Here is a 26,236-nt window from a genome sequence, read left to right on the forward strand (position 1 = left end):
CTGGGAAACATATGCACAGAGACAGTCATTGAATCCATGGGGGCTGATGAGATCATCAAGTGAGACATTCTATAGAGAAAATGGGGCCCTGTATAGAAAGCTCTAAATGTAATCTTGCCTGTGAGACTTATTACCTTCGATCCCAATGGAGAATGCCCTCTGAAATAAGAGTGAAGACCTCACCTCCATGAACCTCTCCATGTCCATGCCCTCATCTGGGCACTCTGCTGCCTTTTTTGTGACCAGGAAGCAGAGGATGGTAGTGTCTGAAGGTGGTTTGTCATTATGTGAGTATCTGAGAGCCCTTGGCATCTCTTAGGGATTTCAAAGGACTAGAGCAGGAGCTATCAAGGAGGAAACACTTGGAAGTGGCCAGAAAACGTGGAGAATCCTATCACGGATGTTAGTCTATGGAGTGTAAAGGTAAGGGATGGGTGGCTGAATAAGGATGAATTTGGAAAAGGCTCCAGAGAAATTACTTTGACTACCTGGGCAACAGCAGTCTTCAACATAAAGGGCTCCGAAGAGCCTATTGGTTTAGAGCCCAATTTGAAATGATTCTCAACCAAGAAAGTGCTTGGAATTTGCACTAACCATGTCAGAATTAGGACGCTCCATTGGCACGCTGCTTTAGTTTTGGTAATGTCTAGGACACAGTAGTAAGGTAGTGAATGAAGAAAGCAGGCAGTTTTCTAATGGTCCTAGAGGAAAAGATGAACAGATGTTAACTTAATGATGTAGTGGGATGTAGGGTGGGTACACTATCTCTTCAAAGTCAGTCCCCATATTTGAATCTGAGTTAGCACATTACTTCAAATCCTCAGCCAGTTAAAACCTAATCAAACCCTCCTCTGTTATATAAGCCATGTTTAAATTGAGGAAACATTGCTATTTGTTAGTTAAGTGGTTTTGTGCCCTTGGTCATTGATGGCATGGGGTCCAGGGGTTGGTCTGTGAGACAAAACTATTGGTTTTAGTTTGAAGCGGTCACAAAAAGCCACGGCAGCTGAGGGCAATGCTTTGGAAAGAACAGAAGTTTTATCCTCAGAAGACTAGGGTTCTGATCTCTGTCATTATTAGGCATGTAATGTTGGGCAGCTAGGTGGCTTGGTGGATGGAGTTCCCAGCCTGGAGTCAGGAAGACCTGAATCCAAGGGTGGCCTCAGATGCTTACTAGCAGTGTGACCCTGGGCAAGTCACTTACCCCTGTTTGACTCAATTTCCTTATCTGTAAAATGAACTGGAGAAGGAAATGGCAAACCACTACAGTATCTAAACCCCAAATGGGGTCATGAAGAGTCAGACAGGCCTGAACAACAACCTTCTCTCTGAGTCTCAGTTTCCTTATCCAAAGAACAACAGGGCTGTGTTAAATGACAGCCAATCATCTCTCTAGGATCTTCTCTAGGCCCAGATGCTCTCTGGCGTCCACTTTCACCTCAAAATCTTTTGTTCCTTTAATCTGTGACAAGGTAAAAAAGGTACCCACAGTGTGCATGAGCAGACAATTAGAAAACCTGAGATTTTTCATTTTTAATATGACATATGCAATAGTATATTTTAAATCGCCTGCTATTAAAAGCCTGAGACTGTTCTCAGGGCCTGTCCCCTCCCTCAGTTTCCATCAGTACTTCTAGCTTAACCCTCTGTAATAGTGAAGACTTGGGTGTCAAAGTAACCAATGTCCCACCAACGTTGTAGCCATAGCTCCTTGTTTCCAGGGAGCCTCACCATAATAACAAATGTATCCTGTCTCACTTTGGCTTGTTACACGGAGACTGATGAGGAAAGAATCAAGCAGGGCTCTCTCCACTGTATCCACTGCCTTATGGCCTATGTGCCAATGAAGTGGGTTCACCCCCAACATCTGCCTGCCTGCTTTGTCCCCATGACATGGAGATTCATCTGGCTTCGTAGCATAGAAATATTTAGGCATTTGTTCTGTGCTAAAAGCCAGAAGACAGGATAAATCCTAGACCTCACTAGTGACAGCTTCTCTAATGGTCTTACCATAGGGCAAGGGTGCTCTAGAGCAGTGGTGTCAAACTCAAGTAGAAATGGGCCATTTAGGGATCCCTGAGGGTGCATGATGACTTGGAAAACCATATATTAATGTGATCAATGTTTTGTTGTATTTTTATCTATTTTGTTGAATATTTTCCAGTTCCATTTTCAGCTGGTTCCTCCACTAATCTACAGCCAAGTCTCTATCACGTGGGTTGGATTATGAGACGCAAAGTAGAGTGAGCCCAGTGGATTTACTGTTAGGAGATTTGGGTTCGAATCCTGCCATTTACTCTCAGATTACCTTGCACGGTCCAAAGGATCATAGTTTTACAGCTGAAAGGGACCTCAGAGATCATTAAATCCAACCTATCCATTTCACAGATGAGGAAGCTGAGACCCAGAAAGGAAAGGTGGCTTGGCCATAGACACAGACTCAGTATGTGGCGGTCAAGATCTGAATGAGTGTCTGATTCCACAGCCTGAGCTCCGGCCGCTGCAGGCTGCACCCCTAACTGTCCAGGCTTTCTCTCATCTGTCACAGCAACTTCTTCAGCTTGGAAGGACTGTCTTGGCCTTGTGGCTCCTTCCAAGCTGTGAATGGCTGGTTCTTCCCAGATCCTCCCTTTGAGGAAGATATCCAGACCAGCCAGCTCTTCATTCCAGTCCAGCCTGCATTCGGAGTCCCCAGACTTTCTCTACCATGACCCTGTGTGGGTAACCCCATTTCCTTTTGTGCGTGTGTGCACACGTTGTCTTTTTCCGTTAGAATGTAGGCTTCTTGAGAGTAAAGATTCTTCCTTTCTGCTTCAGTTGGTATTTCCAGGACTTAGTACTGTGCGCAGTACATGCTTGCTAACTTGACTTGCTCCTTTCTTTGTGTCTCAGCTTCATCTCTGAAATGATTGGGGATCTCTAAGCTCCCTTCTTAATCTAGATCCCAAGGGAATTTGGAACCAGGAGACCTGGATTCAAATTCAGACACTATCTCTTAGCATCGGTATAACCTTGCAGAGTTCATAGATTTTAGATCCTGAAAGGATCTCAGAGGGTATGCAATCCAACCTCTTCATTTTACACGGGAGGACACCGAGGCCCAGAGACATGAAGTATCTTGCAGGAGGTCATACAAGTGGCAAAACTAGGATTTGAATCCAGGTTCCCTGACTCCTGATTTCAGGGTGCTTTCTGTTGCAATATGATGTTCCTCTGACCTTTGCCCATGGATAAAATGAGGCAAAGTATGCCTGTACTAGGTAAGCCGGAATGGCAAGATGTCAAGTGGTAAACTTGGAGTTAGGAAGACCTGTGTTTGAATCTGCCACAGACAGCTATAAGGAGCTGGTTGGGTCACTTCTTTGAACCTCAGTTTCCTTATCTGTAAAATGGCGATGATGTTACCTGCGGTTCTCTGAGAGGAAACTGCAGAGCAGGTGAGGGTCTTCATGGGTTAGGGGTGCTCCCCCCTGGTTGTTGCCAACAGGGATGAAAGCACAGGCTCAGTCGTCCACAAGAACAAGGCAGCTCCATCGCAGAACTGGGAGAATCAAGGGAGATGAAGCAGGTGAAGCAGACGAAGCACCAGCCACTCTTGCGGGCTCTCTGTGATTTCCTGCTGCTCCAAATCCCAGGACTTCCCTCCAGGTCATTCATTTAGCAAGCACTGACCAGGCGCTTGATCTGTGCCAGGGACTGTAGCCAGCCATGGAGCTCCAGAGACAGACCCGACGGGCTTTGGTGCCAAGAGCTTCTGTGTGAGTGGGGAGTGGGGGGGAGGGGGAGGAAGAGCCCTAGACAGAGAACCCAGCGTGGGCCCCGCCCCGCCCCGTCCCACCTAGAAGAGCCGGCGCGGGGCGGGGGCGGGCGCTGCAGAGCTCGGGGGCGGGGCGGGGCTAAAGCTGAAGAGCTGGGGGCGGGGGAGGGGCCAAGGCTACGGAGCTGGTGGGGCGGGGGAGGGGCTAAGGCTGCAGAGTACGGGAGGGGGCGGGGCTAATGCTGCAGAGCTCGGGCCGCCCGCGTCCGCCTTTGAGCCCGCGTCCGCCCCTGCGCCTGCGTCCGCCCCTGCGCCTGCGCCCGCCTCTGCGCCTGCGCCTGCAGCCGCGCCTGTGTAGCCCCGGGCGGGAGCCGGTGGGCCCCGGGCCCGGAGGGCCCGCCCCGCCCCGCGGAAGTGGCCGTCCGGTGGATCCAGGCCGGTTCGCGATGCTCCCCCTGAGGCGGCGGCAGCGGCGGAGGCTGCGCTGGGGGCTCGGGGTCCCGGGCGCCGCCGTCCTGCTCGCCTGTGTGGCGGCCTGCGCCCTGGCGGAGCGGGCGTCCGCGGGCCGCGCGTCGGCGCTGAGCGCGCACTTCGGCACCAAGAGCCGCTACGAGGATGTGGCGAGGCCGCGGCCGGGGCCGGGTCCCGCGGGGCCGTGCGCGCCGCTGCAGCTCGTGGCCCTGGTGCGCCACGGCACCCGCTACCCCACGGCCAAGCAGGTGGGCCGCCTGCGGGCGCTGCACGGGCTGCTGCTGCGCGCCGGGCCGCCGGGGCCGGGCCTGGCGGGCGCGCTGGCGCGCTGGCCGCTGGCCTACGAGGACTGGATGGACGGGCAGCTGGTGGACAAGGGCCGGCGCGACATGCGCCGGCTGGCCGCCCGCCTGGCCGCGCGCTTCCCGCTGCTGCTGGGCCGCGCGGGCCTGGCCCGCGTGCGCCTCGTGTCCAGCTCCAAGCCGCGCTGCGTGGACAGCGCCGTGGCCTTCGCGCGGGGCCTCTGGGCGCACCTGCACCCGGGCCTCCCGGAGCCCGAGCCGGCAGGTAGGGCGGCCGCTCCTCCTTCCCTCCCTCCCCCCCCCTCCGCGACCCCGGGGGCGGCCCCGAGGGGCGCGAGCTTCGAGCCCCAGGGTCACGGTCACCCGAGGCGGGGGGCGGGGCGCGGGGCGGGTCCGCGAAGTCCGGAGCTCCCGGGGCGGCCCCTCCCTCCCCCGCCGTGCGAGGCCAGGCCTGGGGCTGTCACTGACCACTGTGTCACTGGCAGATCGCCATCCCCCGCCGGGCCTCGGTGTCTGAACTGAAGCTCGGGTTTGATGAGCTCGGGGGTGCGTGTGCGTGACCCCTCGGGGGCCTCAGTAAGTCTCCAGGACCCCTGGAATCGTATTTTTAAGCGAACAAAACGAAAGGTGTAGGATGACAAAGGATCCGGTCGTAGTAAATACAGTTATTAGCAGGCCCCGTGTAGGGAGCCAGGCGGTATGCAAGTGAGGCCTGGGATCAAGACTTCCATTCGCTTTGTAACCGTGGCTTTTCCCTCATCTGCAAAGTTATGGTAATTCACTGATATGATGCTTTGGTAATAGGCTGCCCGATTCATAAACTTGTTTTGAGAGTTACTCATGTGATCACCTGCATTTTACAGACGAGAAAACCGAGGCTTAGGGAAGATCAGTGGTAGTAATTACAGACTTTGGACCTATGATCTCATCCACCTGGGTCGTCTCCATTTTACGGATGAGGACGCTGAAGCTTAGGAAGTTGATTAGTAGTAGTAATAATAAAGTTCAAATCTATGATCCCGTCCACCTGGGCCTCCATCACACATACATAGCTGACATCCTGTCCACCTTTTTTTATCTTCTCAAATTTTGTCAGTGCCCCAGAAATTCTCCATAGCGGATCTTGGACTTGTGATGAACAGCCTCACTCTGTGATGGGGTCATCCCTTTTTAGCATGACACATTGCCTCGCCACTTCTTATAGGAAGATGCTCTCTGCTTGTATGTTGTGATCATGGCATGGTTATGTAGTCCTCGAGGACGGTTTCACCAAGTACTTCGCCTGGTGAGGGGCCTGACAAGAGTGAAGTGAATAAGTGTGAGAAAGGATATTGGAGGGCTTCCATGGAAGGCTGAAGAGTTTCGTGCTAGTGTTAACATCATTTTACAGATGTAGAAACTGAATCTGAGTGTAAAGTCACCTGTCTCAGGCCACACCATTATTAGGTAGAGGAGCTGGAATGGAAACCCAGGTCTCCTGATTCCCAATTTCAGTGCGTTTATCATTTTACTTGAATCAAATCATTATGTGGCTAATGCTTATACCACCTTCCTCATCTTTCCTGGGTGTATATTAATTCCTACTCCTGACTCTTAAGTATTTTTTTGGTGTTCTCCTAACACTTCAGCAGCTTCTACAGTTCACTTCTTTATCTTATCTGCCACGTTGTACCTTTTTACTAGTTTTATTGGCTCTAAGAAGTCTGAGTGAAGGATGATGTGTCTTATCATGCTGTTTCAATGTTTGATCCTCCACCCTGTAGATTCAGAAACTGCTATTGCCTTGAAAAACTGCAGTTTTCGTGGTTTCAGCTGGTTAGCTCCATGGACTAATGTACTGTGAGGCCAGGGTCATGGGTTCAACCTTCTGTTGCCAAGCCTCATCCTTTCTTCTTCTCTTTTTTACACATCCCTTTCTCCACTCAGCTACCACACTGGTGCCTGCCCTTATCACCCCCTGCAATGACTTTTTAAAAAAAATTCTAAATTAATTAATTAATTTTAGTTTTCAACATTCATTTCCACAAGATTTTGAGTTCCAAATTTTCTCCCCATCTCACCCCTCCCCCACCCCAAGACAGCATGTATTCTGAATACCCCTTCCCCTAATCTGCCTCCCCTCAATCATCACCCCCTTCTCTTATCTCCTTTCCCTTCTGTCTTCTGGTAGAGCAGGATAGATTTCTGTACCCCACTGCAATGACTTTCTGATTGGTCTCTGCCTCAGTGGTTTCCCTCTGTGCTCCATTATCCACTTAGCTGTCAGAGTGATCTTCCTAAACTTCAGGTCTCACCATATCACCCTACTGCTCAATACATTTCAGTGACTCTCTGTTACTTCCAGGGTTAAATATAAAATCCTCTGGCCTTTAAAGCTTTCACAACCTGACTTTCCTACTTTTCTCCTCATACCTCTTCCCATTTTCCACTCCCACTCCCACCCCCCACGCCCATTCTGTGATCCAGTGACCCTGGCCGCCTTGTTCCTCACACAAGACACTCCATCCCTCAGCTCCAGGCATTTTCGATGGCTGTCTCCCCTCCGTGGAACTCCCTTATTGCCACCTCCTGGCTTCCTTTAAGACTCACGAAAGGTCCCCACCCTCTGCAAGAAGCCTTACCCAATCTTAGTGCCATCCCTCTGTTGATTATCTCCAGTTTGTACAGTTATCTCTCTTGGGTGGACACACTTGTTTGCATGTTGTCTCTCCAGTTAAACTGAGCCCTGAATGTTTTTGGCCTTTCTTTATAACTGGTGTTTAGCACAGTGCTTGGCAGTAACTTTGGGCAGGCAGTTTCAGTTGAATGATAAGGTTGGAAGCCAGACTGCTGAGAGCTAAGAAAGTAAGAGGAAAAGTTGTGGAGGCACTGAAGGCCTTCTCCAGGAGTTATGGAGAGGAGAGGAGGTAGAAGGAGGCAGTGGTCAGATCCAGAGGCTTTTATGAAGTTGGAGAAGCCTCAGACGTGTTTGTCGGTTGCAGGGAAGCAGCCAATAGATAGGGAGACATTGCTGTTTTGTGGGGGAACGATAGAAGGCAGGATGGGATAGGATCAAGGAGGCATGGAGAGGGATTTTCCTTGGCAAGGAGAAGGGACAAAGAGTGAGTTGTCATCCAATGGTCTCAGGTTATTTTGGTGAAGTTATAAGGCCCTCTGCTGAGGGGGTGGGGCAGGCACGGGAGACGGGAGGAGAGATGGCAAGGTTTGGTGGGGAATGGGATAGTGCTGCTTCAAAGGCCCAGGTCAGACAGTTTTGTGATTTTCTCCAGCATGTGACTAGGAGGAAAGGTGGAGGATGTGGGAAGACCGGGAGTCACCTAAGGTGAAATCTGAAATAACTGAGGAAACAACGGTTTGAGCTTCTGAGCATATCAGTTTATTGCAATGCATGCCAATTGCCAAACAAATTGGGACCGGGCCTCCTCAGCTTGGCACTGGACACCAAATACAGGGGAAGACAGGATACAAGATTAGGTCATCTGATTTCTAATTGGAGGAAAGATTAGGCACTCTACAGGTAGGGAAGAGGAGATCAAACAGGTGCAATTCCCTAAAAAAGAGGTATTCCGAGCCCCCCAGGTGTCTGTGAACAGTCAAAGGAACATGAAAACAGTAACTGATTGACTAGTACAGGCAGGTTTTCAGATAAGACGTAGGGATTGCTTGAGATGTACAATTGTTAGAAAACTCATTACAACAGTCTTTGGATCTGACCACCTTTCTAACCATGCAGGGCTGAGTTCAAACGATGCAATAAAGTTTTCTCACAAGACAGAAGTTGGACTAGACCCATAATTGAATAGACAGGGAACTGAGCTAGTTCCAGAGTTGAGTCCCAAGATGGAGTCAGTTGGCTCGTTGGATTTCCACAGAAAAGAGTTTGACAAGGCAGCAGGGCAAGGAGGGCAGGGACTCAAGTAACTAAACTTACTCTTTTTGCTTATCTTTATATCATTGGAGCTTAGCACAGTGCCTGGAACATAAAAAGCATTTATTAATCGACAGTCTCTAGGAGTTAATTTGCTATCTGTAGAGTGAGAGTGCTGTACTTGATGGCTTCTAAGGCACCTTCTAGCGCTAAATCCATAATGCTTTGGACCCATGATCCACCCACTAGTCTTCCTTTTGCCCACCCTTTCCTGGCCCCCATTCCCCTAGAGGCTCTTTCAGAGCATTTTTGTACCTGTACCTTGTAAGTGCTTTAAGGTACTTTTTCTTTCATTTATTTATACTACTAAAGTTTCAGTATAATTTTCATGGGAAATCACATCTTGTGAACATAGAAAAAGAAAGCTTTTTTTTTTCCAGATTTCTTTAAAAAAAATTTTCCAGTTACATGTAAAAACAATTTTTTTTCTTTCTTTCTTTTTTCCTTTTTTTGCTAAGGTGATCAGGGTTAAGTGACTTGCCCAGGATCACACAGTAAGTGTTAAGTGTCTGAGGCTGCATTTGAACTCAGGTCCTCTTGATTCCATGGCCAGAGCTCTATTCACTGCGCCACCTAGCTGCCCCAAAAACAATTTTTAACATTCATTTTTAAAAATTTTGAGTTTCAGGTTCTCTCGAATCTTCCCCTCCCCTCTCACTCAGAAGGCAAGAAATTTGATAAAGGTTATACATGTGCAGTCATGTAAAACATATTGCCATATTACTGATGTTGCAAAAGAAAACAGATAGAAAAAATAGCAAGAAAAATAAGGTGAAAACAAAACAAAGCAAAGTGCTTCAATCTGTATTTACATTTCATCAGTTATTTCTCTGGAGGTGGATAGCATTTTTCATCACAGGCCCTTCAGAATTGTCTTGGATCTTTGTATAGCTGATAATAGCTAAGTCATTCCCAATTGATTATCATACAGTATTGCTGTTACCATGTACAGTGTTCTCCTGGTTCTGCTTACTTCACTTTGCATCAGTTCATGAAAGTCTTTTCTGTTTTCACGAGCATCCTGCTCATCATTTCTTGTTTTGTTTTTTGTTTTTATTTTGGTTTTTTTTTTTAGGCAATTGGGATTAAGTGACTTGCCCAGGGTCACACAACTAGTAAGTGTCAAGTGTTTGGTCTGAGGCTGGATTTGAGCTCAGGTCCTCCTGACTTCAGGGCCAGGTGCTCTATCCACTGCGCCACCTAGCTGCCCCTCCTGCTCATCATTTCTTATAGCACAATGGTATTCCATCACAATCAATATACCACAACTTTTTTAGTGATTCCCCAATTGATGGGCATCCTTTCAATTTTCAATTCTTTGCTACCACAAAAAGAGCTGCTGTAAATACCCTTGTACAAGTAGGTCCTTTTCTTTCTTTTTTTCTAAAATCTCTTTGGGGTACAGACTTATTAGTGGTATTGCTGGGTCAAAGGGTTTTATACACTTTTGGGCATAGTTCCAAGTTGTTCTCTAGAATGGTTGAATCAATTCACAACTCTACCAACAGTGCATTAGTGTCCCAATTTTCCCATATCCCCTCCAACATTTATCATTTCCCATTTCTGTCATATTAGTCAATCTGATTGGTGTGAAATGGTACCTCAGAGTTGTTTTTATTTGCGTTTCTTTAATCAGTAGTGATACAGAGCATTTTTTCATATGACTATAGGTAGTTTTGATTTCTTCATCTGAAAACTGCTATCCTTTGACCATTTTTCAATTGGGGAATGACTTGTATTCTTATAAGTTTGACTCATTTCTCTATATATTTGAGAAATGAGACCTTTATCAGAGAAACTTGCCATAAAAAATTTCCCCCAGTCTTCTGCTTTCCTTCTAATCTTGATTGCATTGGTTTTGTTTGTACAAAGCCTTTGTAATTTAATGTAATCAAAATTATCCATTTTACACCCTGTGATGCTATCTCTCTTTTGGTCATAAATGCTTCCCTTATTTATAGATCTGACAGGTCAACTATTCCATGATCCCCTAGTTTGTTTATGGTATCACCTTTATGTCTAAAGCTTGTATCCATTTTGACCTTATCCTGGTGGATGGTGTGTGTGAGATGTTGGTCTGTACCTAGTTTCTGCCATAATATCTTCCAGTTTTCCTAGCAGTTGTCAGATATTGAGTTCTTGTCCCAAAAGCTTTGATCTATGGGTTTATCAAACACTATTTTACTATGGCCATTGGGTACCTAATCTAGTCCACTTATCTTTCACTTTATTTCTTAGCCAGGACCAGATTGTTTTGGTGATTACCCCTTTATGATACATTTTGAGATTTGGATGGCTAGTCCATCTTTTTTTCCCCCCTTAACCTTGATAGAAAAAGAAATCATCTTAAGGAAAACTTTGTTATCTTTATTGAAAGAAATCTGTTATTTCTTGAGAACTGCTCAGCATCCTCGTGGCAATTAAAGGTTTGAGATCTTTCCTTGTTGCCAGAAATGAAGATAATGTTAATTTTCGCTGGATTGGACTAATGTTTTTATATCATCTTCATCTTTGAGGCTATCAGTAATAGCCAGTCACTGCCTTAGAATTCCTGGCAACTGTGAAAAGTGGATCATATCTGGTGATGGTGCCCCATCTGGAGTGCCACACTAGAACAGCAGGCCCTGCCCTGCTCAGATAGCCTGTCATACTCTTCAGTACCTCATCTCTATGCCATACTGAGACACCGTGATAAGATTTGTATGGGACTATCTGTCCCGTGAAAGAGAGCACATCTTATGGGATCTCAGTGCACTCCAGAAAAACTACACTTTTTTCTCTCTTTTGTACCAGATGAATAAATAAATCACAGTGATTACGAATGGAGGGACAGTTAAGTTTCTGAGCCTTCTTAAATTCTACTATCATCAGTGAATACTTAATATAGGTACTCAAATCAATAAGCTATTGGCTTTTACTGTCTACAGTGAAACTAAATATTATTTGACTGATGCTTCCCAAATTATTATTTCAACTGTCAGTACCTTGCTGTAAGACTTGTCTTTTTTATTTTCTCTTTCAGATATGGAGTTTGGGCCACCTGAGATAAATGATAAACTTATGAGGTTTTTTGATCATTGTGAAAAGTTCCTAACTGAGGTTGAAAAGAATGATTCAGCTCTTTATCAGGTAGAAGCCTTCAAAAATGGACCAGAAATGCAGAAAATTATTAAAAAAGTTGCAGCTATTTTGCAGGTGCCACCAAGTGATTTAAATGCAGGTAAGGTACCTTTTTATATTTATTTGTATTTTAAATAGCAAATAATGTTACTTTCTTGCAATGAGCAAGGAAGCCTGCAGTGCTAATCCTATTTTTTTCATTCATTCATGAATAGTAGGGCCATCGTTGATGGGGGGAGGGTTTATGGGGTTTATGCTAAGTTCACAGGTGAGTTCCAGATAAAATGCTACGAGAAAAATTAGGAGGGAGAGATGGACTTTCAGCCAAGGGAATGTGGGAAGGATGCCTGTAGGAAAGATTGCACTAGTTAGACGTGGGGTGGGTGGTCCATGCCAGGCATGGAAGATGGCAGGAGCCCGTGAAGGCAGGCCAGAAAAGTTGACTGTTTAAAAGGTGTTTATATTGTAATTGGCAGTGAGAAGTCACCACAGGTTGTAGAGTAGAGAAATATTCTGATCAGAGTGGTAGAGGCCAGAGGAATCCACTGTTGGCCCAGTTTGTTTGAGATGCCAGTGGGACAGCCTGTCTGACTGTAGCTGTAGCAGGAGACAGATTTGGGTGTAGGTGATAGTTCAGTCCACATGAGTAGATGAGGTCTCCAAGAGAGAAAGCACGGGGGACCTGGGGTAGGTACAGAGCCTCGAAGGGGGTAGAGGAGAGAGGAGCCCGCAAAGGTGTAGAAATGGGTCACAGAGTGAGGACTCCAGGAAGGAAGGAAATGGAGAGGATCAAAGAAAGGGCAGCAGTCAGCACGGTCTGCCGCTTCAGAAAAGACAAGGAGGGTGAGAGCCAGCCCGAAAGGTCGTTGGATTTGAGCTTAGCATAGGTCGCCTGCACGGCTGCTTTGGGAAGAAATAGAGGAGAGTCGAGTTGGACTGTTTGCTGAAGTTTGCCTCTTAGGGCTTTTCTGGCGTAATCCTAGAGTCCTGGAAAGTAACATGAGGAAACTGGTGTTCTCTCTGAGGTGCAAATGAATTCCCAACTACAAACGATTGCTTGGCAGTCAGTGTAATTATTCTTATCTAATTTGGAATTTGTTACAAGGATGAAATTTTAGGTTTGCTAAGCAAAGGGTACAAAAAAAAAAAGCAGGAGGGATCTCTTTGCCCTTAAGAAAATAAAATATTTGGCAGTCACCTTGATGAGGCACTCATGTGCACATCAGTGATATGATTCTTACTGAGCAGTTCAGTAAAGGGATTTCGGAGGGCCTAGTACCCCTCTTGTTAGCTGCTGCTTGCTTCCTGTGCTCAGAATGTCCTGGAGTTGTGCATGCCGTCTTTCCAATGCCGTCCTTCCTCACCACCAGCACCCCTGGTTCCCAGAACTCCCTCTCCTCGCTCCTAATCCTCTCGCCCCTTCCCTTCCATTAAATTTTGCACTCTTCTAAGACCTCACAGGAATCAGTTCTGAGGTTGGTGGTCTTTCAGTGCGTGAGCTGTTATTATTTATTACTCGTACTCCTACGCAATGTTACCCAGCCCGGATGTTTCGGAGGCAGGACGTGAATCCGTATCTCTCTGACCTCCAGGCAGCTTTCTGTCTGCTACCCCAGACTGGCTGTGTGACACTGGACGGTCATCCTCTTAGTGCCTCAGGCTGCTCTCTGAGGGTATAAATTGCACAGTGGGTGCCTGCCAGCCCTAGTCCTGGGGATCTCTTCACTGGAATTTCTCTGTACTGACAAAATCATCACAATGGTCAAAATGCAAAACCCAAACCCGAAGCACTGTTATTTATTATATGGTCTCATTGGAGTGGGGAATCCCTCTAGTAATGGGAGTGATAGTTATGACAGCCCTCCATTAAAAGTCATGCTTCAGAGCCTCCCTCATTGTGGTACAGCAGCCTGGAAGTCTCAAAGCCTGTGCTAGGACCACCCCTGCAAGGCCTCCCCAGTTTGAGAAGCACAAATAGCATCCCCAGGACAGTCTATGGACAGTCCAACTAAGCTGGGTCATCAAAAGAGGAGCTCTTTTGGCCACAGCAGCTGGTGAAGTCGAGCTGAGAGGCACGATGCTCTCTGGCCTAGAAACAGCATTTCAAATACAGAAGGGCAACATCCGCTAATTCCCTGCTGTGTGTAGCGTTGGCAGAGCCCTGTTGTCTACATCAGGGCTTACGACCACTCAGCCTGCAGCACTCCTGAATTGGGTCTGAGTGGGATTGAGAAATGTTTAATGAAATAAGTAGTAATGCAATTGTCAACACAGACGATGTTAATGTGTGATTTCCTAAGAAAACAGGGGCCCACAGATTGGATCCTTATTTATGTATCCCTCTGTTTCTATTTGAGCTGGACACTGCCAGTACACATGCTATTCTTGAGCTCCCCCTTTCCAGAAAGGAGCACTCTTTGCCCTCTCAGAACAGGGAGACACCATCCCTCTCCCCTCTACAGCCCTCTGAAATTTTTTTCAAACTTTAACTGTTGTTTAGGAATTGAAATATGGCAAATATGTTGAAAGTACAATATCTTTATTGAAGAGACTGACTGCTATATGGGGAAGAGCTTCTTACACAGAATTTTTCCTTTAAAAATCATAGCAAAGCAGCATTAATTTTAACTGTGACCTTGTAAATGGAGAGAGCTTTTTTTTTTCTTTTTGGTGAGGCAATAGGGGTTAAATGACTTGCCCAGAGTCACACAGCTATTGAGTGTTATGCGTCTGAGGTTGGATTTGAATTCTGATCCTCCTGACTCCAGGACCAGTGCTCTATTCACTGCTCCACCTAGCTGCCCATGAGAGATCTTTATTACATAGAACTCTAGGTTATCGTTATGTTCTTTAAATGGAATTCTACCTGGCTATATAAGGAGCCCATTGTAAATATAAAAATGGGCATCTTTTTGAGAGAAAGAATCATTGTTAATTGTAAAAAGAGCATTTGCAAGAGCTGACACATCTGTAAACTGCTGGAAAGTTTATTAAGTGCTTTGATGACGTTCCGTCCCTTGAGGTTGAATTTAATCCAGTACCAACTGTATGAATAAAAACCTTTATTGTATGAAGAAATACTGGTGATGATTCTACATCTTCACTTGTTGTAAAATTTTAGAACTAGAATCATTCTTAGAAATGATAGAGGGAATTGGTTCCGTTTGGTTTAGTCCTTAAGTGAAGAGGATTTGGTAAATAGGAGTGAAATGAAGCTCCGGTTAGGGTGTAATAAATGCATATCTACTTTAGGTCTTCCCAGAATCCATTTAGAAATGAGGAACCTGAAGTCCAGAAATGTTGCAGTTTGCTCCGAGAGTAGGTTCCAGATACAGTGGCATTTCACCATAATTCTTAATAGCATAGATGTGTATATGTTGGGACTTAGATTTTACTTTTCCAGAATATAAGCACATGTAATAAAAACCTCATATAGCACAATCTGTTATTAACTTGAGTGCTGCTCTTTTTCCTCCTAAACTATATATTACACACATATTGTACTAAACAAGTTGTCAGTAGATCAACAAGTTAGAAACAAACCAAAAAAAGCCAGAAAAGGGTGCAAATCTTCAATATTATAACTTCCTTAGTAACCGAATACTAAGTAATTGAATTTTTCTTATGTTCATTCCTGATGACTGTTGCATCATTTTCTTAATCACCCTTGCTCCTCACCTTGGTAGATTTATTGGATTCCTTCTTCTCCCTTCATCCTTCCTACTTCTACCTTTGAGGACTGGCAGATCCATTTTTGAAATATCTATTTTTGCAGATACCATCTTGATTCAAGTTCTCACCTAAACTTGACCTGTTGTAATAGCCTCTTAGCTGGTCTCCCCACTTTCTCTTCCCCCCTCCACCCGTATATGTGTATGTATATATAATTATAATTAAAAACAAAAAACCTAAATATTAGCCAAATTAAGCTGGGTGTGTTCTTGTTTTTAGCCTTGAATTTGACCTTAATATAACTTTTCACTTTTTATTGACCCCTGGTAGAAAAAGAAAGTCTTGCTTTAGTGCAGCTCACAGAATCATAGAATTTCAGAACTGGAAGGAAAGGACCCTTAGTGACCGAATCCCACCCTTTTATTTTACAAAGGACTATTGACCTTCTGCTATTTTTTTTAATAGCTGAAATCAAAACTTGGAACTTTTTGCTTTCTTTCACCAGATTTAATCCAAGTTGCCTTTTTTTCCTGCTCATTTGACTTGGCTATTAGAGACATTCAGTCCCCTTGGTGCGATGTCTTTGACACAGAGGATGCTCAGGTAAGTGCTAAGTGCAGTTGTGTTAACTGCTCAGCATTTAATTAGGCACAGCTTCTAAAATGAGAGACATTGTGGGAAAAGCGTGACTTGGTACTGGCAAACTTGGAACTCAGGGTCCTGGTAAAGAGAACTATGTGTTTCTGTTTCTTTTCCATGAAGGATTGAATGGGTCTCCTAAATAGTGATTAGAATGAAAGTAATATGTGACTTAACTCTTGACAATTGGATAAATTAATTATTAAATAAAACTTTGAGTTCATTTTTTTAAATTAATAGTAACCTATTTTCTTTTTCATCTCTCCATTGAAGAAAATAAAACCCCTTGCAACTAATATGCATAGTCAGGCAAAACATAACCCATTTGCCGTGTCCCCAAAATGTGTCACATTCTACAGTGAAACTTCACCTTGGTATTAGGTGGTGAGCAGCAGCCCTCATCGTCTTGGTCATTATGTTGATCAGTATTCTTAAGTCTCTCCAAGTTTTTTTATCTTCACAGTGTTGTTATTGTATAAATTGTGCTCCTCATCTTTTTCTGCATTAGTTCATCTAAGTCTTCCCAGGTTATTCTGAAACTGCCTCTTTCATCATTTCTTATGGCACAAGAGTATTCCGTTACACTCATGTACCATGATTTGTTCAGCCGTTCCCCAGTTGATGGACAAACAAACACCCCTTCCCCCTCCTCCTTAGTTACCACCACAAAAAGAGCTAGTATAAATATGTTTGTGTATGTGGATTCTTTTCCTTTGTTCATATGTAAAATGGTTATTTGGGACTCAAAACATAGTTTCCCACAGAAACAATGTATAAGAAAGGGATGTGTGGTTTTTCAAGGCTGCTCATGAAAGCCCATGTAGCCTATAGCGTAACTTTACTGGTTCGCCACCAGATGGCGGATTTTTGGCCACAGCATTCCATGAAGGTAGTCTGTTAGGGGTTTTGGGGGATTTTGGTTTCTGTGAGTAGCAGGGAGCCTTGAAATATTAAAAGCAAATGTAGCTGTATTGCGTTAAGAGACTGTAGAAGTGAGAGGCAGCGTGGGGGAGTGGACAGAGCTGGCCAGGGAGCCAGGGAGACCTGAGGTGAGGAGGTGCAGAGGATCTGCTCACCTGCATCAGTGGAGGAGTTTACTCATTCAGAAGAATCTTGTACTGATGAAATCACAGGTTCCTCCTCAAGGAAAAATATTTTGCATTTAGATCTTAGCTACGGATAGAACAGCTTCTAATGGCAAGTCACACCTGCCTCAGGTAGGAAGAGAAGTCACTGGCACAGAAGGGAGATGAGCAGGGCCAAACCAGAAGCAGCAACCAGTATATGGATAGTTTTCTAATGCAAAATTAATAGATATTTCTGACATTCCCTACTTTCCCGTGCTAGTGATGTCTAGAAGTGTGTTTTTTGTTGTGCTGGTTTCTGTCAGTCTGGCTTTGCAAATGGTTGTTATCTCTCTGTGTACACCAGGGTGTGCCAGAGATGATTGAAGAGCGCTAAAGTATTCTCCTGGGTCGGCCAACCTGATTTACTGGGGAGTTTCAGGATGGGACGTGCTACACATTGGATTTTGCTAAATTTTGGATCTCAAATTGGATGGGCACGGTTTAGTGGTAGTTACTTTTAATATTGTTTCGATCCTAAGTCCAGTTTGATTCCAGAACTGTAAATCATGTGATCTGTCATTGTTCTCCTTAAAGAACATGGTTGGCAGTCAGGCCTCAGGTGATGCAGATCCGAGCTGCCCCTTACCAGGAGGGTCTTGAGAAGAGCCTGGACCCCCCCTTGGGAGGCAGCAGCTCCTGTCCTCAGCACGCCTCTGCAGCTTAGCCATGTTACATGGATGTGCCGCTCAGGAGCCTGCCAGTGGCTGTTCTGTGAGGGGGCTGAGTTACTGTGACCTTGAAAAATAGCACAGAGCTTGTGAAAGTGTACATTTCCAGGTGCTGGAATACCTGAATGACCTGAAGCAGTATTGGAAAAGGGGGCACGGCTACGCGATCAACAGTCGCTCCAGCTGCAGCCTGTTCCAGGACATATTTCATCATTTGGACGAAGCTGTTGAACAGAGACAAAGGTAAGTCCATTTGAAAGACAGGGAATGCTTCAGTAATTGTCAGTCTTACTCTGGCCCTATGATGAGATTATTTTGTTTCATGTTTGGAATTTTTTTTTTGAGGTGCCCATCACAACAAGTCTTAACCATGTGCATTTGTGACCTCTTATTTTAAATTTAGATACCTTTGAACTTTCTTAGGTAATCTTCTGGGATCAGTGTAAATGAAATGCGTGCTCCTCCCCTAAGGGTTATTAGGTGGTCACATACTAACAGCAGTGGGGAGCACGTTCAGACTGCGAAGCCAGAGGGACAGAGACAGAGATAGAGACAGAGAGAGACAGAGTCAGACACAGAGAGAGAGAGAGAGAGAGAGACAGATGGCAGAGCTGGGGGGAGAAGGAGAGGAAGGGAGGGAGAGACAGAGAGAAAGACAGCACAGACATGAGAGACCCCAGACTCACAGGCCTAGAGCTGGGAGGGACTCCAAGAGGTCATCGGGTCCTAGAGACATTAAATGATGTGGCCCAAGATCACACAGAGAGCGAGTGGCCAAGGAGGAATTCAGTTCTGGGGCCTCTGACTCATTTCTTCCTTTCTTTTAAAATTATTATTATTTGCTTTTTGGTGAGGCAGTTGGGGTTAAGTGACTTGCCCAGGGTCACACAGCTAGTAAGTGTCATGTGTCTGAGACTGGATTTGAACTCCAAGGCCGGAGCTCTACCCACTGTGCCACCTAGCTGTCCCCTTTTAAGATTATTTTTAAAGAACCTCTGGCCTTGTCGATACAGGGAAAAAACACATTTCCCTGTCTCCTCCCTGTTATGTTTTTAGATAACAACCTTCTGCTAAGCAGACTGAAGATTTTACAGATAAAGTAATATGGCTTGACTTTGGTGGATGAGGGTCCCTGCTCTTTTGTCGCCTTCTTAGGAGGGGCCTTGAAATGGGTGAAAAAGTCTCTCCTTGCCATTTTCCTCCCTGTACCACTGTGTCCAGCTGTGTCTTGTGCTGGTGGCCGAGGTCCTTCCTGTCTCTGCCTTCAAATTGACTTCTTTGCCCTTCCTGTACTGGTGCCCGCTCTTCAGGCCCAGCTTCGACCTCAGGGTTCTTTGTTGTTTGACGGGGGATTGACTAATTGAATCCAGACTATGTGTAATCAGGATTTGGCACAAAAACTCTATCTGTTAGTGACCTAGAACTGAAGCCTTGTATCTTTGAGCAGTGAGTAAATAAATACGGCCTCATCAGATTACTCAGAGAATAGTCTGTGAGCCCTTGATTTTTTTGTGTAGTTTGTTGAAATAAAGATAAGAGTAACCCAAATTGAAGTTGTATAGTGAAGTTAGGGGAATGAAATCCTATTAGCACATTTTGTAAGCTAAGTTTTTTATGTGGATAATGGCTTAAAATCTAAGATGATGTGTTTCATCATTGATATTTAAAAATGTATAAAATACATACGTACATGTAAAATTAAAAGAAACTTTTTAGTTCAACAGGAATGCTCCTTGGAAAAATATTTTAAATTGTTAGACATGCCATAACACCATAGTTAGCCTGCCTGGGTCTCAGTTTCATCACCTGTAAAATGTAAGTCCCTTCCAGGTCCAAGCCTGTTGTCCTATTATTTAGCTCTGGATTGGACTTTATGAGGTGTCCATTGTGTCTGGTGCGTAGTAGGGGCTTTAAAAATAGTTATCGATTGACTGGCTGACAGATTTCATCGGTCTAGGTAGCTCCTCTGTCAGTGCAGGTCAGGGACTACTGTATTCTATAATTTAGAATTTTAGGTGGGTGGCCTAGGGGTCCTGAGAGCTTTTAGGACCTTCCCCAAGTCTTGTAGCCCATCTCTGTGTCAGAGAGAGCTTGAGAAGGCACTCCTATTAAGGAGGATTGGGAAAGTGGGATTTTATCTGAGACGTGGAAGAAGCCAGAGGCAGCTCCTGTTCCATGGAAGAGTATAATCCTGGGGCAGCCTCCAGGCTCTTCTCCTCCATGCCTCTCCTTTTACAGATGAGGACACGCAGTCCCAGAAAGCCAGGTTTACCTAAGGTCACACAGAGAGCCAGGATTTGAATTCAGCTCATCTGACTCCAAACCCAGCGCTCTTTTGCACTGTGCTAAGGTGACAAGTGATTTTTTTTTCTGTCTGCTAAGAGCTATAGCAATAAGAAAAGCCTGCCTCCATTGTCACTTGTAATATGTTTGATTTGTAAAGATTATAAGCCGCTAAGATGCAAGAAAAAAGGATTAGGATGAGTGAGTGGGGAGATGTGATGAACAGTAAGGTTCAGAACAGCTGTTTTTCATTATAGAATTTATTATTTAATAGGGCAAGAGGTTTGATTCAGGTGCATAAGAGGTAACTTTGGAACACGGAGTGCCTGAGAATGAGGCCCTTCAGGGTGGACGCTAGATGCAGTTGGTATGGAACAGTGCAGGGGCTTGACCCCTTCGGGGGATAGAATGGTGCTAGTGATGAAGGGACTGATCATTCAGTTTGCAAACATTTATTCGAGCTCCAGGAATTGGGAAAGGATTGAGGGGGGTAAGGGGGTGGTTGGGTAGGGAGGTTGTCAGCAAAGGCACATTTTGGCTGCTCAGAGATTTTGGCCTGAGCTTTCCTCCTCTGCACTGACAGTGAAAATGGGGACTGCAAGAGGAATCAGCTGTGATGACGTGTCCAAGGCGGACTGGAAAACAGGCCGGATCCTTCTTGGGGGGGATGGTGGCAGGGGAACACTGCCTTCTTGCCTGTCGGTTTGCACATGACCAGCTTACAGGCTCTGGAGTCACCTGATGTGGTGAGACCTGGGAGGGTTAGGAGTGTTCTTAGTCAAATTTTTAATGATCTAGTTGAGAGTTTCTGTACCACTGCCTTAAAATAAAGAGTGATGAAATAATCTTCTCCTGTGGAAGTTGTGGTAAGATTTTAGGTCTGAGATTTCACAGTTTATACCCCAAACCACATTCTAGGGCACAGTTTTATTTAAGGAAATGGTTTCTACCACACTTAAGTGGCGTAGGCTGTATGGTGACCACCCCATGAAGTCAACAGAACCAGAAAACCAATTTACATTGTGACATCAATATCCTAAAATGAACAGTTTTGAGGACTTTATATTATAACCTAATGAAGGACGAAATGAGCAGAACCAGGAGAATAGTTTATGCGGTAACAACAGTACTGGGAAAACAAGAAAGCTTAAAAGCTGTAACAGAGGTATAAAAATCACTATACTGACCACGATTCCACCAGACTGTTATCCATGACAGAGAGGGTGCTGGCTTTAGGGTGCAGGAGGAGACAGATAGTTTTGGATACCATCGGTATGGGAGGGGAATTACTTACTCTGGGCCTGGTGCTGTGCTAGTGCTTTACAGATACCTCTTTTTATCCTTACAACAATCCTGGGAGGTAGGTGCTAGTATTATTCTCATTTTACAGATGAGGAAACTGAGGCAGACAGGTTACCAGGATCATATGGCTAGTAAGTATCTGAGGCTGGTTTGAACTTGGGTCTTCCTGGCTCCAGGCCTGGTGCTTTGGGCACTGTGACGTCCCCAGCTGCCAGATTTGTTTTGCTTGGCTCTGTGTATTTTTTCCAAGAAAATATTTTTCTTTTCTTTTTGGTGTGGTGAGGGGTGAAAGGGAGAGAAAATAGATTCTGCTAATTAACAAAATAGAGAGGAGAGGCTGGTGTCGTAGAATGTTGCTGCACTTCAGATGAGGTGATTGTTAGTTTTACTTAACTCTTTCACTTTGTTTCAAGAGACCTCAGAAAGTGACAGTGATCTTTCTATGTTTGTATGGTACAAACACATCGGTAAACTTGAAGAAAGAAAAAAATGCTTTCAAACCATGAGTGCATTGAGAATCCAGGGAAAGGTGGACTTAAATGTAAAGAGCATATCTGTTGTAGGAATAACTCCCTTTGCGGGGTCCTCTATCAAAGGAGACAACATGTTGAGCACTTCGCAAACCTTAAACTGCTACGTAAATGCTGCTATTATTATTGTTATTACTGTGACCCTTGTGAAGGTCCCCTTAGGCCTGGTATCACCTTCTGCTCCCCCATGGCAAGCCTAGAATCTTCCACCCTTTGGGAGGTCACATGGCCTCCTGGGGGAGGGGGAGGGAGACCTTTCCCCCCAGGCACTTGGCCGCCTGTGCTCGCTCCTCCAGGCACATGTAGTCTGAATCCAGACAGGGTTGCTGTTTTATCTCAGCTCCACCAAAGCCATTATCCTGAAATTTCGAGCTGTGAGAGCCGAAGGAAGGTTGGGCGGCCTGGCTTGCAGGGACTAGTCCCGTTGTATCTCCAAAGATAGCCTTTAGCCTGGAAAGCTGAAGAGCCTGATGGGGTGGACATAAGTGTCTGTGATTGCTGGGGCAGCCATGTCCACTTGGAGCTGATCCTTTCAGTTACTCAGGCCATGCCCTGGAAACAGCTTCGTTTTTCCTTGTATTACGTAGTTGATGTGTACTTAGCTGTGTTCTGCTCACACCATTTCTGCTCACATTTCTCATTAGAGATGACTTACATAGGAGAATGCAGCTGAAGGATGGACTAAAAAGGCCCACTGAGTTCTGAGAAGGTTGCAGCAGTCAGATGGCAATGCCGGGGTCTGGAGGGCAGAGTGCCAGGCAGATGTGAGGCCTGTGGGATGAGCGTCCAAGCCGTGGGAGTGGTCCCGAGGTTGGAGGGAAGCAGAACCTCAGGGTAGGGGCAAGCAAGCATCATCAGGAGAATCAGCAGGGAAGGAGCGCCATGGCTTGGGCTTCCTCATCTGTTGTGAGAATCAGCCGTGGAAAGCATGACTCCTGCATTCCCAGGGTCTGACACTACTGTGCTCACTGCACTTCTTGGTCCTCCGTGTCCTCCTCTCTCATGAGTGTGTGGGAGGCCCCTTCCAGCTTGAGCAGGTGCTCTGTGAATGCCAGTTACTGGGGGGGCGGGGTACGTAGCAGAGGCAGTGGGCTGTAGCAGATCTTGGGGCCAACCTTGGAGTCAGGAAGGTGTGACTCAGCAGGTAGAAAAGCTGGACGCTACACTTCCACCTGTTGATGTGTGCCAAGACCATTCTTAATTTTATAGAGGTAGAATGCTTGGAATGGCCAAGGAATATGGACGTTATTCTGTAGGGAATAAAATATTACTTGATATCTTGCTTTTACATCACCTTCATTTCCAAATATACCTTTATCTTCTCCACCACTCTGCAAGGTGTTTTTGTAACAGAGCATGAGAAAGGAGGGTGTATGCAGGATACCGCATCCCTCGGGGCATGCCCCCTTTGCTTTGCCTCTCTGAACTCTTCAGTCACTGCCTTCTTAGGTTGCAGTAATGTTCCACTGCTCTCATACCCTAACTTGCTTAGCCTTCTTCCAGACAGTGGGCATCTACTTTGCTTCTAGTCCTTGGCTATCAGATGGAGCTTCCACAAGCCTTTTGGTGTATTATGGGACTTTGTGTCTGATCTCCTTGAGGAGCATGCTTTACAGGGATGTTTCTGGGTCACAGGGACTCAAGGAACTTTGGAAGGGTTTGGAACAGAAGCAGTGTTGGTGTGTATATGTTTCAGTAGTATCTGGTTTCTACTCAGTTTTCTTTTTATTCAGTTGTGAAGAGTTCGAGTAGTCTGCAGACTCGTGGGTTTTTCCCTTTCTTGGTCCCTAGCCATATTTCCCGATGTTTTCTCCATCTTGCTTTTATTCCCATGTCTGTGTTGGAGTGACTGAGTATCAAGATACATATTGACTTATTTGGAGGATCATGTCAAACACAGAATGAACCAAGGCTGGTGAGGAAAATGTTGTTCTGGCAATACAGTTACAAAGAATGAAACAGTCTCTACTTACATTGAGCTTACATTCTAATGGGGAGACAACATAAATATAAACTTAATATATACACAAAGTAGTTAAAATACAAGGTAGTTTGGAGGGGGCAGCATTAGCACTTGGCATATCTGGAAAGGTTTCAAGCTACTTTTGGAAGGAAGAGAGGAACTCTGAGGGTGACCAAGGAGGGAGGGCACTCTGGGCCTAGACAAGAGCCAGTGCAAAGACAGGGAATTTGGACTAGAAAGTCTAGAACAGTGATGGTCAAGAGGGGGAGCTGAAACTGAAAATTGTGGTGGTTTGTCCTTTGTTCTCTAAGAGGACCATGACGTCAGGGAGATGATAACGAGACTTGCAATTGACTTTGATTTGAGTGAGGGAGGGCTGTGCAAGGTCACCAGCCTCACTTTCTCCTCCAGAACCATCTGGGTCCTATGGCCAGATATTGATCAGGACAACTGGAGATGGCCCAGGATACAGTGACAAACCTTGGCCTTTTTAAGCTGAGGTCTTTTCAGGTTCTCACTTTGAGTGAGGCAATGCCCAGTCAGTGAATAGGCCTCTTTAAGAAGTGAGTCAAGGGATGGTCTTTTTAATTAAAAAAAAAAAAAATCAAACTGATAGGGGAAGACCCTCAGGGTTTCTGGCCAGAAGAGAAACAGTTTGCTGTGATCTAGGAGGGCCCAAAAAATAACCATGAAGTAGTGCTTGGGCCAGGACCTATTGTTGTCCAATCTGTGAGATCCTGAGTGAATTGGGTTTAAGGCTCGGTCTTTGAGAAAGAAATCTAACCAGTGAACCCCAAGTTAGCTAGGTAGTTTTTAGCCATCAAAATTTACCTTCCTTTGGGCAGAACACCGTCTGGTAAGAGGACAGGAGAGGAGAGGACAGGACGAGCTGAAGTACCCCACTAAAAATCGGCAAGGAAACGACAGGACATTTAGCTGACATTCAAGTTTGTCCCTAGGCCCTGATGAAGGACCTCCAGCGGTACTGGACGGACTGGCAGGTGTGGTTGCTGAGCACCCCTCTTAGCCCTTGTTGAAAGGCCTTGAAAGATAGGAGGGGTGCCGTAGGCTGGAGAAAGACAACTGCGCCCCTGATTTTTAGAAAAGGGAAGAGAACGGAGTCTGCCTGCAATAGGACAGTGGACCTGAACAATTTCTAACAAGATTATAGAATTAATGGTCAAAGGGATGTAATGTGATGTGATGAACAGTCACAGTTACATGGACATGAATACCAGACTGGTCATATTGGGCTTAATTTGAGGCATTTTAGGAAACATTGGTAAGCTAGCAAGCATACCAAGGGAGGGAGCCTAGACTGCTAAGTCCAAGGATTGTTTGACTCAGACTAGAAGGCTTGGGGCAATAGGATTCATAGCTTTAGAGCTGGAAAGCACCTCTATAGGGCATTAGGCCCATCTCTTCTTTTTCTAGATGAGAAAACTGAGGCCCAGGGTGCCACAGCTAGTATTTGTGTGAGGTGAGGGTCAAAGCCAAGCTCACTGCCTCCCAGTGGAAACTCTCCTTTTCTGTGGCACCAGAGTAAAGAAGTAGCTTTAGCGAATGGAAGTTAGAGAGAGAGAAGGGATCGATTCCTGACACCAAGAGCCATTTCCGAGGGGAGGGGTGACCTTGAGAGGTCCCTGGAGCTCTTCCTGCCAAGGCTGGCTGGCCACGTGTTGGCACATCATCGGAGGGATTCTTATGCTCACTGGCTGGGCTAGCGGCCTTTGAATTCCTGTCCGACTTGGGTTTGGTCACTGCCGTATTCCACCTGTAGCTGTGGAATGGTCAGTGGTCAGGGCGTCTGAAGTTGGATTAAGAGAAAAGACACCAGAAACAGCTTATTACTGTTCCTGGCCTCAGGGTCTTGATCATTTTTCACGTTGTTTTCTCCAGGTCTCAGCCCATCTCTTCTCCAGTCATCTTCCATTTTGGACACGCAGAGACGCTGCTGCCGCTGCTTTCTCTCATGGGCTATTTTAAGGACAAAGAACCCCTCACTGCCTACAATTACAAGGAGCAAATGAACCGTCAGTTCCGGAGTGGCCACATCGTACCCTATGCGTCCAATCTCATCTTTGTGCTTTACCATTGTGAGCACGCTGAGACTCCCGCCAGAGCGTACCAGGTGCAGCTGCTGCTGAATGAAGAGCCGCTGCCTTTTGTTCACTCGCCAGAAACCGTCGCCGTGTATCAGGAGCTGAAGGACCACTATAAGGATGTCTTGCAGAGCTGCCACTCGGACCGAGAGTGTGTCTTGCCAAATATCAACATCACATCTGATGAGCTCTGAGTGACTGTTGTGGTTCTAGAGGGAAGGATTCCATGTTGGCATGATAGGGTCGCTGGGCACTACCCTAGTGACAAAAAGCCCGAGTATTTCCGACTTCACAGAGAATTTCGTTATGGACCTGGAGAGAGAGCGAGAGAGAGAGAGAGAGAGAGAGACAGAGAGAGAGAGAGAGAGAGAG

General features: G+C 45.7%; 1 protein-coding gene across 1 annotated transcript; it reads left to right on the forward strand.

Annotated features, from left to right (window-relative positions):
- Window positions 1-4,203: 4,203 nt before the first annotated feature.
- MINPP1 (multiple inositol-polyphosphate phosphatase 1) lies at window positions 4,204-26,230 on the forward strand. The gene is made up of 5 exons (XM_027840534.1): window positions 4,204-4,795; window positions 11,481-11,678; window positions 15,756-15,853; window positions 17,794-17,927; window positions 25,662-26,230. The coding sequence occupies exons 1-5, from the start codon at window positions 4,204-4,206 to the stop codon at window positions 26,056-26,058; spliced, it is 1,419 nt and encodes a 472-aa protein (XP_027696335.1). The 3' UTR covers window positions 26,059-26,230.
- The last annotated feature ends 6 nt before the right edge of the window (window positions 26,231-26,236 follow it).

The sequence above is a fragment of the Vombatus ursinus genome, unplaced genomic scaffold, assembly GCF_900497805.2.
Source record: "Vombatus ursinus unplaced genomic scaffold, bare-nosed wombat genome assembly UNPS02014847.1, whole genome shotgun sequence".
Lineage (NCBI taxonomy): Eukaryota > Metazoa > Chordata > Mammalia > Diprotodontia > Vombatidae > Vombatus > Vombatus ursinus.